This window comes from Paramormyrops kingsleyae, chromosome 16, assembly GCF_048594095.1.
Source record: "Paramormyrops kingsleyae isolate MSU_618 chromosome 16, PKINGS_0.4, whole genome shotgun sequence".
NCBI lineage: Eukaryota > Metazoa > Chordata > Actinopteri > Osteoglossiformes > Mormyridae > Paramormyrops > Paramormyrops kingsleyae.
The window spans coordinates 33,567,585-33,581,992 of record NC_132812.1 but is presented as its reverse complement, the minus strand read 5'-3'; the positions used below and the strand labels follow the sequence as shown (position 1 = coordinate 33,581,992).

The 14,408-nt window shown below is 37.6% G+C and overlaps 1 protein-coding gene across 1 annotated transcript in view; it reads left to right on the top strand.

Annotated features, from left to right (window-relative positions):
- ankrd10a (ankyrin repeat domain 10a) overlaps window positions 1–14,167 on the top strand; it is a 29,432-nt gene extending 15,265 nt beyond the window's left edge. Inside the window, exons 4-6 of the mRNA XM_023811432.2 lie at window positions 8,393–8,628; window positions 9,393–9,479; window positions 13,148–14,167. Coding sequence (XP_023667200.1) covers window positions 8,393–8,628; window positions 9,393–9,479; window positions 13,148–13,620 — 796 coding nt within the window. The 3' untranslated portion in view covers window positions 13,621–14,167. The remainder of the gene's footprint in view (window positions 1–8,392; window positions 8,629–9,392; window positions 9,480–13,147) is intronic.
- Window positions 14,168–14,408: the final 241 nt, after the last annotated feature.

Sequence of the window (14,408 nt, the reverse complement as noted above, 5' to 3'; positions counted from 1 at the left end):
TTTTTTGCAGCAATACTGCCCCCTTCCTGTCATCCTTGGCTCAAATGGACAACAACGGATTGTGTTATTACTGCTAAATATTATACAGTAAAGTGCATTTGCCAAGGATATCGTTATTTAATTCCATATCTGACTGAAAGAATTGAGTGGGCAAAACACTGAATAAATAGATTAAGGTAATTTGGTACTTTTGTATGTAGTTCATGCTTGATGAATTTGATCTATATTTGGAAGGGTGTGAAACTATTCCACTTTGGATTATTGATGTAGGCCCATACCAAATTTAGTTACATCTTTATGGGTCAATTTGTTTTATGTTGGTAATCTGTAATACTTTCATTCATGTTGTAATTTTTTTTAGCAAAAAAATTAGGTTTTTCCTTTTTTTGTAATATTTAAATACAGTATATTTGGCCTACTGGGTAAATTGTTCCTTTTTTTTTTCTTCATCCTGTTAATTTGTCTGTAAGCATATATGTAGGTACAGTAGACAGTCATACAGAATTGCATATTTGCTCAGTAAGGCTTGAAATCGTCCAGTTCATACTAGTTTTGACATGCGTTTAATGGTATTTGCTGTGAGTCAAAAACACCTTATTTAGAGAATGACGCACTGGTGCTTATCTGCAGTGGAGCATGGCCTGGTTTGCAGTGGAGGTCTTCATGCAAAATGAAAAATGAAATTGTCTGCTTGTTTTGTTGCAGTGTTTATCTGAAAAAAAGTTTAAAAAACACTAAATACATCAGTTGTGCTTCTTGATTTAAAAAAAATAAATAAAATTTCTTTGCAGCACGTGCATAGCCACTTCTAATAACGGTAATTTTGTAAACCTGTTATGGCATGTTGGAGAACACAGATGAATCTGCTGTACTGTGCAATAGTCTGAGACCATCTGTTTAGCTGGGAAGTAAGTGCATATTTTCTGAGGAAAAATTATTCAATATTAGAATACACAGTAATAAAAAGTAACAATATTTTCTTCCTAATCTCCAAAGAGCTAGTGATACCTTGTTCGATGGCTAGAACAACACAGCTTTGGTTCCCAAACCGCTCCTCAGGCTCGACCTAGCCGTTCCATGTGTTTGCCAAATTTCCCCATCAGCTCACTTGATTAACTTAACTAACAATAACATAAAAGTTATTAAGCAAGGTATGCTAGTTGGTTGAGTTTAACAAATTTATGGGCATCTTGGATGATAACTGCAAATTGGGTGACTTGAGGAGAGGTTTTGAAATGGCCAAGCTGACACACAAAATTATGTAATTATAATTTTACACCAACGTAGATAGTTTTCTTGTGGCAGTCTAAAACCTTTGCAGTGAGTTATGTATCCATTTATGTCAAAATATATCCATTGATTCATGCTATGCATAAATTTTTCTTTGCCCATTTATTTGTGCCAGTGCTGTTCAGAGTCACACTTTCAAATAATTTTTATTACACGTCACACAGAATGTGAAGGTCTGTAAGTGCTCTAATTGCCTGCCTTAAATGTTTTTTAAAACTGTAGAATGTCAGCTGAATCCCTAGTCACTTTTTGGAAGGCCAGCTTGAATTCAGCCTTTACACCATTAGGCATACTTTTTCTGTGCTTGTGTGTCTGCTTTGCAAAACCTTCCACGTGTGATTTGTCTTTAGAGAATAGCAATATTAACCATTTATAATGCACTGGACACATACGCTTTATATACACACAGGTACTCCTGACCAATCCTCCATCAAGAGTGAAGATCATCTTTCTTTCTGTGTGCTGCATCTTACTTCATTAAATGCAAAATAAGTGGCTCCAGTGAGGAAACCTGGGATGACCAAGATGTAGCACCGGAGTTCTGCTATTGAGGCGCTTTGCAGAGATATTTGTCGAATCCTGGCTCTCTGTGCCGCTCATCTGGTTGGCACCAGCAGTGCTGCCTGCTGAAACATGACTCACAGGGTGACACAGCCACAGGCTAGACGGAATCATCTGAAGGGCATTTATTGCATCTAAATGAAAAATGGCACCACTGAGGAACCAGCACATTTCCTTATTTACAGTTCTACTGCTTGTGCTGAGCACTGAAAGCCTCTCCTCTTTAGGGTCACTGCTGTCATACTTCTATCTTTTTAAACCCTGTCTCTAAGGAAAAAGGATATGAGGCCTGGTTAAACAGAAGCTTTTGTTTAACTTTTTGCAGGTGAGGGAGGATTGTGTGAGAGGTGTATTTTTATTTCTGTGGGCAAAAAGAATGGAAAGCAAAACACCATATACAAAAACTGTATACCTTGAATGGATAACTATGTTAATTAAATTTAATGGAAAGTTGAAAACAACAGGAATGACATTTCAAAGCAGAATCTGGTATGTTTTCATGGGCAACAACAATAGACCTTTATTATCAAATCAGTGTTTTCGAAGAATTTCATATAGGTAAGTTCAGAGGATTCTCCTTATTTTTTTGCCAGTTGGCACTTATACTTCCTTGGCTGCACAGTGTAACAAGTGCTTTCCCCCCACAGCTATTCTTCATTGTCTTGGCATCCATAATCCGCTTTTTTTTGGCCAAGTACTCTAGCATGTACCTGCTATTTTATTTTTTATTTTTCTGGTGCTGCATACAAAGAACGTACAATACGTACCTAGTAACAGTGCATAAAAATAAGAGACAGGTACACAATGGGGATGAGTCAGGTACAACAAGAGTGAGTAGACACACGAAACAATAACGAATGGACTTGTTGCAGTAAATTGTGAGATTAGTGCAAATTTATAATACAATTCAGATTTTGTGTTGTGTGTCACAGTCTGATAGTGGTTGTAATGTAGTAGACAATGTGGTGATTGAGGTCTTGTTCAGATGTTAGCCCTGAGGAAGGAGCTCTTCAGATGCTGGATTTTTCTGGTTCTTTGTGACTAATTGTGTATCTCAGAAGAGAGTTTGCAGAACAAATTGTGACCTGGATGGGAACAGTTGCTGATGATGCTTATTGCTCATCTCCCGCTTTTACAGTTGAGGGCATTTTGCAGCCATGAACTTCCTCGGCAGAATGAATGATGTGCTGTAGTTGGTGCTTGCAGTGGGCCAATGGATGGCTTATGTCAGCATTTCTCTAACCACTCCAAGGGGATCCCCAGACAGTCCACAGCTAGGAGCTGGGAAGGAAGAAAAACATGGACCATGGAGGGGTCCCCGAGGAGCGGGTTGAGAAACACTGGTATAGGTAGATCTTGAATTTCCTTATTTGCCTCAGGAAGTAACATCCGCTGCTATGTGCCATTTATAATGGGAGCTACAATTGTGGGGTCTTCTGCAAACCAGTGCAGTTTTGTGGCTAGATCAGTGGAGGTACAGTCGTTTGCATGTAAGTCGAAGAGACTAGAAGAGAGAAGAACAAACAGACCTATAGCACACTGGTGGTAATGGTGGGAATGTCTGGCAAGTAGTGTTGCAGCCCCACACACCTGTTTATATTTGTCAGGAAGTGGGTAGGGTGATGTTTAGCTGTGACAGTTCACATAAGATCTGGTCTAACTCTACTAAAGTCAAGCTGAAATTATTGTACCGGATCCTCACACGTGTACTTCAGCTGTCCCGATGTTCTAGTACATAGTGAGGCCCTGTGTTTACAGAATTGCCTCTCACCAAGAGGAAAGTGGGCTAACTAGAGGATGAACACACAAGTTCATGAGAGCTTTGAGATGGAATAGAATGTTCCACTTAAGGGTTTTCAAGACAGCAGATGTCATAAGTGATGCATCTCTGGTAATTAAGGCATAATATTTTGTCAGAATTGTTTAATGAAGGAGTCTTACTCTGGGTAGATCATCATTTAAACAAGTTGGTCACTGCAGGTGCTAATTGGTATGCACAGACCTTCGTTGGGCAGGTGAGATCCAGTCTGAACCAGCTGCCATCCTGTACAACTTGTTTTGGTTCTACACCTCTTGCAGATTTCCTACTCTGTGATAAGGAGTAGGCTGTTAGGAATGGGTATGGGATATAGCGGAGTTGTATGAGTGGCTGGCAGGTAGTGTGAGCTTTCAGACTACTTGGTTTTTTTAATCTTTCAACTGAAAATGATTAAGGGAGACTGTGGCAAAGTACGGCTGGTACAGAGAAGCTCTGGCACTATAACAGTCATCTTTAGTCCAGTATAGGCTGCATAGCTGAACCACACAATGCTGCATTATTTTGCTTTTTTCCAGGACAGTGGAGAACAAAGCTTTTTCAGTGTTGCTTGCCAGCTGAGAAAATCTACCCAGATTGATTATTGAAAGCTGAAAAAATGCAATGAAGCTTTACAATCCCATTCCTGCCTTCACGTTTATATAAATGTATGTTTTTCAGTGCTGTAAACTTCACTTGCTTTGTCTTAATTCATTTCCTGTTTTTTGTGTGCAATTTGTGCCAAATCAAAACAGAAAATTTGTATCTTGATGCCTAAATTGTCTGCTGTTTTTCTTGTTGGAATACAAACAGAAACACTATAGAATTTCAGTTGCATTTTCCTTTTAAATTTCTAATTTAGAGAAATGGAGGGAAACACCTAGTATGCCAATGGAGTTGGAAAGTTAATATTCACAAATTAATGTCTTTATGTGTTAAAAGTAAAGTTTGCAAACGATGCTAGTTCTTTTTGGTGCAATTTATATTTGTGAAATAGTTTTTTGCTGTATCAATTAATATGTAATACATGTGGGTTTTTGCAAAGTACATGGAGCATCAGATTTTAATGTAAACGTTAACAATTTTATGTAAAAAGACAGTCATTGTAGTATATATGAATAACATAAATGTATGTGCAAGAAGTCATAGATCATTACTAACCAAACAGTTTAACAATTCATTTTTCAGGGCTGCGCACTCATCATATTATACCTGGAAGGTAATAATCATATTCAATTTGTGCTCAAAGTTCGGTAGAACATTAACTTGCAACATAAAATGCGTAAAACAGATTTTGTAATGTTGAATACTACAAAAATTCTCAGTTTAGATTTTTTGAGCATAATTTTTTTTTTTAAGTATTTCCTTTCCAATTTAGCAGGTTTAGCTTTTGAAGAAAATTCTGTTCTGTTATTTGTTTGCGATTCAAGGAAAACTACGGCATTTAAGTTTGGCACAGGTTTGCACGCACAAATCAGCTATGTAAATTTGAACTTTGACACTGCAATACAATTTCCTGCTTTTATCGATGTCTGCATTGATAAATTGCAAAACATGCATTTGTTTTACTTAAAGTTGGAATTACTCGTGTCTTTTGGCACCTTATCATGGGATAAAATGATGCTAGTAAGTTGATTTTAAATTTTAATGTTTCTTTGTTTTGCCTGCTTGTGAGGAGAGGAGCTGTTGGTTTGTGTTATCAAAAGTCTTTCAAAGCTTTGCTTCTAGTGTGATTTTCTTATAGGATGCAGTGAAATTTACAGTTTTCATATGATATGAAAAGTTGTTGTTTTTCATCTAAACCTGGTTGTCAGGCATAGGGAGTTATTGAGACCCGCTGGTCCTGTTATATTGGGGGAAATGGAAACAAAACTTCTGTTGAAGTTAAACATGTTGGAAGCATTTAATTTTTTTCTTAGCTGATGGTCTATGTAGGTCAGACAGATTGTATTTTTTAGCACTTTTAAATATTTTTGTTTTTCTCTAATGCATTTTGTTTTCTTGATTTTTTTTTTTTTTTGTGTGACACTGTTATGGAAGTGATGAGGAAATTTAAGTTCTGCATAAATGTATATCATAGTGTAGTGAATTTGTGAATGAACAAACTGCCTCTAAATGTTCATGGGCGATCTGTTAATCAATGTCACATGTTGCTTGAGTTGCTGCACCCGAGTGCCTGATAGAATCTTATTTATTTAATTGAAAAAGGTTTTGTTTAAAATTTTGTAAACGTATAGTTCATTGGAAAGTATAAAATGTACTGTTGCACTCGATCTTATTGAAGGGCAAGTACAAAGAGACTGTTGTTCCTGGTGAGATTTTGGTGTGTAATTTTTAGCTTTACTGTTACTATGGAGGGTCAGACTCCTGGCTGCTAATGGAAATGTTTTGGCAGTTCACACCCATGACACCGCATGGTTGAGCTGAGTGCTGCTCATGAAAAATGTCAATCGTCATCCTGACCTTTCCTGCTGAGTCAAATGGCTAGTTATTGAAATAATGCCCAGTCATATTATTCAGTAACAGCTCATGAAAGGTTGTTTTATGCAGGATGTTTTTAACAGTTTTTTTCAGTGACTTGTTTATAATTTATTTTCATTTATTTAGTTGTAATCTTTTTTTCCCTCTTCCCTAACAACCATCAGGTCATTATGTCCAGATTTGGATATAAATAATAATAAAAAAAATTATGACTGTGAACTTTGACTGTAGAGCTTTAAGTACGGCATGATTTCACTGGGAAAGCTCCATTTGGCCACTTAAAAAAAAAAATGATTATTATGTTTCTCAACAGATCCAGGTCAGGAATATATAACAGAAAAATAATTTGCCCTCAAATTATATCATTAATCTAAAGACAGAGGTTAAAAAATAATTCATTCTGATAACTGGTAATGAATTGCTGTTGTGGTGTTGCACACTTAGCCCTAACACATTCAAACATTCAGAATGAGCTCTGCTATTTAACCAAGCTGTAAGTATCAGTCCACGTTGTTAAAAATTGGGCTTGATTGGTCTTCTGGTTTTTCAGATTGTTACCTATTGATATAAATGGTTATCAAATGGTTTGTATATAATGTAGGAAATTATGATGTCATTGAAATTGCAACGTTAGATAATATAGGTGTGAAGATGTAGTAGTTATGTTTATCATGTCACAAGGCCATTTTCTGTGCTCAAAGGTGTCCTGCTTGTTAATTGAAGCTGTTGTTGAGTCAGTTGGGAATCTCTGGGTCGCTGTTGTGCAGACACTCTGGTGAGCAACCCCAAGTGACATTTTTACATCTGTTTCATTGCCTAAACACTGGGCAGGGAAGTGCAACAGTATTCCGGTAAGTGGAGCAGTTAAAGCCATGCATTGGGGCAGCTTGTTTGTTTATAAATTCTTAGAAACATTTAGCCTCACACTGCAATAGGAGATGAGTGGAACTGCCCTTAAAGATGTGCCTGAATCACTGATGGGAGGTTTTAATATCATGGAGCTTTGCTTTTAAGTAAACAAACACTGGGAATTGTTTTTGGCCATTCTATGAAATGGCCGCTTTCTCATTTTTTCTCATTGACAGCACCTTTATCCAGCTCCGTCTTCTCCAGTTGGCTGGATTCCAGTGTTCCGGTTCCATGTGCCCTGTGTCCCTCCACGTCTTCTCCAGTTAGCTGGATTCCAGTGTTCCGGTTCCATGTGCCCTGTGTCCCTCCACTTGCTGTTCATCTATAGCTTCTCTTTGGATTACATTAAAACTATATCATGAAGACATACAGTCCATTAAAATATGTACATTCCTGCTTTCATACCTTTTATTTTAGTTTAGCTGTTCACAGCTGATCCCAAGAGTATCACTAGTTTAATTTAGTGGAGCTAATTATTCATCCTATTTGTGGTGCTTTCTTTTGGCCGTTTGCAAGGACTTGGAACTTGCTTCATCCTATCTTTCTGAATATTTCTTTCATTACTTGTAATGTCAGTCATTCTGGATAAATACACATTTACCCAGTGTCATTCCTGAATTGGGTTACAGTTGGGGACTTTCATGTATCCCATAGAAAGCATGTTTTCCTGACCTGAGGTTCTGTGTCTTTTTAGTTCATCTCCCTGCCTTTTGAGCATCACTGGAAGACTGAAGACATCAGTGTTCTAAATTCAAGCTTGGTCTGGAAATCATCCCTTTTCTCCTCCTTTCCCATCCTTTCCCATTTTCCTGGGGGCACTCAGATGGCATGATCTTCTCATTTTATGGAATCACATCTTTATCATAATACGCATGTTCTGCATTTATACAAGAAATTTACTTAACCACAACAAATCGGATGCCCATGTGATTTTCAGCCTCTTTCGTGTTTTTCCCTCCCCAGAAGGAAAATATTTTCTATATTTTTTTTAGCTTTTCATTTATTGATAAGCATTTAAAATGGGCCTTTTTTCTTTGTATTGGTTTTAAGGACATTTCAGGGGCAGTGTATCTGGTGGTTTAGGCATTGTTCTGATGTGTTCCACATTTGCAATACTCTCCTCACCTCCGATTGCAGTGTGTACAAATATATCTTAAAATGGGGGTTCACTGTGCTATTTTCTTTAAGTTACTAACAATTGTTGGGGGGAAAAAATGTTAAATTTTCTGTGTTCATATCACCTTCAGGTAAATGACTGGTAGTATTAGGGCAGCAGAGACAGAAGTGTGTGACTTGTGTGTGTGCGAGCGCGTGAGTGGCTGCACGGCTGGTAATGGGCGCTCATTTATTGTGCAGCTTAAGAAACGCCAGTGGGCTCACCGCAGCAGACCTGGCCCAAGCCCAGGGCTTCCAGGAGTGTGCTCAGCTCCTCTCTAACATGCAGAACCACCTCAATGAATTCTGTCCCAATGGGGCTCCTAATGGCCTCCGTCCACAAATCCAAGCACCAAGCCTCTTCAATGGGGCACCAAATAGAAAGAGGTCTCTTGATTGCATGGAGTCCAATCACATCAAGAAGGCCAGAACTGATGGTAGGTCCTTGCATTTTCTTGTGTATTTACTCTGATGCAATTTATAATGATTTATGTGGATTCAAGAGATGTATTTGCCATTTGTACATGCCCAAACACTGGATGTGTGGGAATTTTTGTGCAAAGCTCTTGGAGTCAGCAGTGAAGAAGAGAATTAAAAGCCAGGATGGGTAATGACACAAAATAAGTAGTAAGAAGACATTGTAAAATACAATTACTGTACATACCCACTTTCAAACATTGAGGTGCAAAAATAGGTAATTTTGAAACACTGTAAAGTAGTGAAATACCCATTATCAAGGTGCATGCTAAAAAAAGACATTGTTAAAAAAGAAAGAAGTGAAATGACACAATAAAACACAGATTTTCATTTTAAAATACTAATAAAATTAGCTCATCTGAATATTGTACCATAGCACTACATTAAATTAATCTTGAACACACTGTAAAACAACACTAAACCCACACAGCTATTGTTTTAAAAATATTGCACATCTGAGATTAAGTCTGCATATTTTTCCCTTATGTCTTTTGCCACCAGTCTGACTGTGGTTGAAAAGAAACGGTTTTAAAAACGTGCTTTATGTATGATGATACTGTCCGGCCTGCAGTGTCTCAGGTTATATGTAAAGTGTTCATGCCTGAGCAGAGCGTGTGCTAGGTGATGTGGGTTCCTGAGGATGCTCTGTAAGTTGTGAACCATTTAATCATAAGCTTGTATTGTATCTAAAATGCAATGATTGTTGGTGATGCTTTACTGCCAGGCTTGGACTCTCCCATGAAGCTTTTCAGCAGTGTTGAGGAGGAGCTGGAGAGTATGCACACAGAATCATCCACAGCACTCAGTTCAGGTGGGACTGGATCCTTCTTTCCGTTTGTCACCAAAAGCCCAGAGAGTACACAGGACCACATGGCTATAGAAGGCACTTCTCCTACACCCAAAGAGCTGGAGATTATCACTGTGACTTCCATGCAGATCCCGTGCCGTTGCACAAATTCATATGCCTATTTGTAGTGCGCAGATATATTCAGCGCTTCTCTACTGTTAGTCTCCCCTATTTACACTAGATTCTCTTTGCCGCTGTGTAACCTTCATTGGTATCGGGTCTTTTTGCATGCCGATTATATACACATCCGTATAATGCAGAAAGTATCCACGAATATTTACATTATTCCATGTAGATATGGATAAATTTGAATTCATTAAGTGTGTTACAATGCTTAAATTTGTTTCATTCTCTTAAAAAATGTATATTATACTGTCATAGCATTACTGATTTAAGTTTTGCAGTAGTTGAACTGTTGACTGAAAAGGGAGACCCATTTTGCAATTTGTTTTGCACAATTTTTCTCCATTATGTTCCATATTGTAATAATTATCCCATGTGAACCCCTGAATGCTTTAGTTGCTTTATGTTCTATGTGTGGGGGTCCCCTCAATTTAAGGATTACTCATGCGTCTTTCAGTGCATGTGTGTTTGCTAAGAGAGGCTTGTCCTGAAGCTTGGCCTGTAGGCCTGCATTGTCCAGACAACAGAAGGAGCTGGTCCCTGCAAGATTCCGCAGAGCCTTTTAAACCATGTGGGTCTCAACAAAGATCTAAAGATTCTTGTCCAGTTCCTATCAGCTTCTCTTTTTGTTTCACATTCAGTTAAATTTTTACTCCTTGTTTCCATGTTGGTACTGTTCAGGTAATCTAATTTACGACAATCCTTTTCATAATTTTTTTTTTTATCACTCATAATTTGCTCATTTTGCCAAAGCATATTTCAGCTTATATACTCACTGTGTAGCTCAGTAACAGCTCAACTATAACAATGAAAGGTGCTATAACACATTATTCTGTCCCGTTGCTGTTGGTTAAGATTACTCAGGATAAAGCGTTTTTTAATCTTCTTCTTTTGGCTGTGTACCCTTAGTCTCTTTAAGTAGTGCAGTTCTTATATATAGATGAAATACTGTATGTCTTGTGGCTCTTTTTGTACTTCAATTTTTCACATACTCAGTACAGTAGTCTTGAGTAGCAGTTGTGGCTTAAAATGCACTGTTGAAATAAAACTCATATTAACGTAAGTGAATGTGATGTATAAACGTTTTATAGATTACATTCTATAGAATTATGGAACCCTGCCTTATTTCTAGAAAAAATTGCTGAGTAAAACATTTTTAAAATGCATTATTTATGCATACATTTTGATAGGGACAGTAAGGTGTATAAAATTCTGTCAGCAGTGTTTCGTTTTTGAAAATTGATTCAATGGCACACATAAAATTTGATATCTGTTTTCGGCTTGATGGTTCTCTCCCAGAGATCTGTATTGTAATCTCATTAAATAATCAATGGATTCAGAACCAGTCTGGTTGTGACTAAGTGGATACTTACTTGAACTTTTCTCTTCTCCAATCTGAATGTATCTGTGTGTGTTTGACAGTTTTGTCTTGGCTGGTGTTCGGCTTCATTTCTGTCCTGAGATACATTGCGCCATTATCTATTAATGGCTTGAAGGTGAACAACTTATGTTGGGTGTTGACCTCTTAATAATGACCAAGTGTTAGGTCCTTTTCTTGAGTGTGACCATGTCAATGCATGCTCCCACATTTCATTCATAGTGGAAGGATGAATGTTAATAGCAGTGAACTGAACAATCGCGTGGAATTTTTGTCCATTGGGTGGTATCGTTGACTCCAGATCAAACTCTGAATGCAAACCATAGGAGTATTTTTTGGCTAGATAGCAATCTACAAAAGTTATTTATTCTGGTATAGGTAGACTTGAGATATCAAAATAAAATGACAAATTGCTTAGTAGATCTCAAAATGTCAAGTTCACCCATAAAATACAAGTGCTACACTGAGTGTAATTCCATAACCTCTAAGTACCTTTTCTGAGTGTATGTGACAAGATTTGCAGTGTAATATATGGTTGAATTTTCTGTTTTCTTTTTTTTTAATTAGGTTTTTTTTTTTAGCCAGTCTTAGACCTGAGTAAAAGCTGCTCAGATGACAAATGGACTGTGTTGAAGAAATTGTCTGTCTATGTTACAATATGTTAGAATAATTGTGCTAATATCTGAGACATCAGTGTTCCACGTTATTGGTCTCATGGTTATATTATTATTGTTATTCTGATGTTGTTGCTGTTCAGTGGGCAAATCAAAAACATAATTTATAACATTGAAACCACTGTGCAAAGCAACCACGGCGTAAACACGATTTCATACTTTAGACAGCTATCAACCAATACATTTTTCTATGGGTTATTTTTTCTTGCCAGTTTCAATTGTAATGATGGATATGGCTGATCTCACGAGTGTCAGAAGATACAGGGTTTGTGGCAAGATGTCACGCAGCTGGCTTTTGCATAGATTTTATTAACAAAATGTATTTCTTGATACTGCTTTAGCGAACAGGTTGGCATTCATTTAATATGATGCCAGTTGTGGCATGTTTGGTTGTGTGTGGTATACTGTTAAGGTAAAGTATTGAAACTGAAACTACAGTGTACCGAGACATTTTAAAAATGTTTATTAATGTTAATTGTACTGATAATGTCAGAATCATCACATTGTTCTGTCTAAAAAGATGAAAGGTGTCAGACATTTTTTAGTATCTGTGCACATTATCAGATTTTACACTGACATGCAATTGTTGATTGAAACTAAAGCCATTGCATACAGCAATTAAAATGCATCCTCTTCACTTTCATGGTGTCTGCCTCAGCAACGAGACAGGGAGCACTAGTTATCTACTGTCTCTAGCCATGATGTTCCAAAAAAAACACCATCTTTAACAAAAGAGCTTCCAACATCTTGCATGTGAACTATAGCTTTCTGAAACTTTGACTTAACGCAGCAATCTGCTTAAAACATTCTACATGGACAAATGGTCCCATTAAATTCATAACGTTTGATTCATTCTGGTAAATGTTCAGAAATCCTGCAGTGGCTCTAGTTGACTGTTGCATTGCACCTTCTAGTGACCATGAAATGGAATTGCAGCTGTTGATTTCCAGCTAGTTGGGACTATAGCAACCTCTCTTCACTTCAGACAGTATACTGGATTGTTTTGTATGGATACAGTATGTAGACATTGACCCCATATTCACTGTTTCTAAAGATTTTAACTTTTAACATGAATATTTAATGCTATGCTTACTAGTCTTTGATTTGTGGGCAGCAATAACACTTAAGTTTAAGGCAAAAAAGTCCTTAAATGCTGTGCTATAGTTCTGTTAACAGTTCAGATACATTATTTCTAACCATCTTTTGAGAATCAGAAATAAGTCCTATTTTGTTTTGTGTGATTTTAAATGCAGTTTTAGACATACTTCTTTTATGGGGGAACGAATAAAGTGATTTATATGTGCAAAACAAAATCAAAATGGGTTTTCCCCCAGTCATTGTCTATACTGTAAAGCAGTGCTTTTGTTTACTTAGGACCACGTGTAACCATAAAGTAAAATGTCATTTAACTGCACTGTCACAAGCATCATTGAATATCATTTCATTTTAAATGGCAGGTGACCCTTTAGTAATAGGTTTGAGGAACTGTCATACGCCACAGAAGACTTTGCTGACCAACGGATTTTCAGCTAATAAACCATGCTCTCAAGCACACACCAATGGAGGCGAATCCGTGCTGAATAATGGCTTCTCGACCAATTGGGAAGCGACAGTGGCCAACTCTGTTGAGAATGGATCCGCTATGGGGTTTTCTGAGCAGGGTCCAGAGGCCAGGGGCAGTGACCCCCAGTCTGACATGTGTGGTTCCCTGCATCTTGGTGACAGTCCCAGTGGCTGTGTCACCCAGAGGCCTTTCGAGCAGGCAGACCTGAGGGATAGTTTGCACTATGGACATTACCATGGGTTTGGGGACACTGCTGAGAACATTGATGAGGTCAGCAGCCAGTTAGAACACAACACATCTGTGAAGGCTGAACAACAGTATAAGCACACCGTCTTGAGCACCATGCACCTGTTTCATGGCTCCTAAAGTGGATTCTGTTCATTTTTCTGTCCATCACACTGTAGTGCCAGGTCCACCTTTACTAATCCAAACAGTTTTTGGTAGTTTGCAGTTGTGAAATGTTTTTCATTGACTGTTCACTCGGCACACCAGTTGATGAGGAAAAAAAACACATTAAAGGGAAGCGCTTGTTTGAAACTGCAGTCCTTATTGTAATACAGTGAATTTGTATTCCATGTGCTACTTGATGCTGTTTTCTGATTTTGAACCTGTTACAAGTGTTTTTTGTTTTTCACTATACATTTCTAATGTTTGTAATTGCTGGGAGAATTTAATTTGCTTTTCATAAGAAGTGACCAGATGGTCTTTAAAAGTGATACGTATGGCTGTACAGAAGTAGTATCTGTTAACATGGCATCAGCTATTTTTTTTTTTGCTAAAAGAATCAGTTTTTCAGATATTTGTTTGCTTAGCATTCAAATGAACATAGAAAACAGTTTGCTTGGTTTTGTTACCTTTCATATAATTTCTGTATTTTTCCGGCTGAAAATAAACCAGAAGGTTGAAAAATGCACTTGTCGGCTTCCCTCCCATAATCTGGTCACCATTTTGATAAGCTTAGCTCCACCATGCATATAGAACCAGGCTACATTATCAAGGTCACATGTGGTGCACTCTTAAAAACTTGATGCAACTAAGTTTGCATGTCTGAAAGACAGACTTCTGCACACATCCCTCATTGGCTGAAAAGAAAGGAAGTTAAACTAATAGAGCTCACAATACCCGAGGCATTTCTCCTGATCCCTGCATAATCT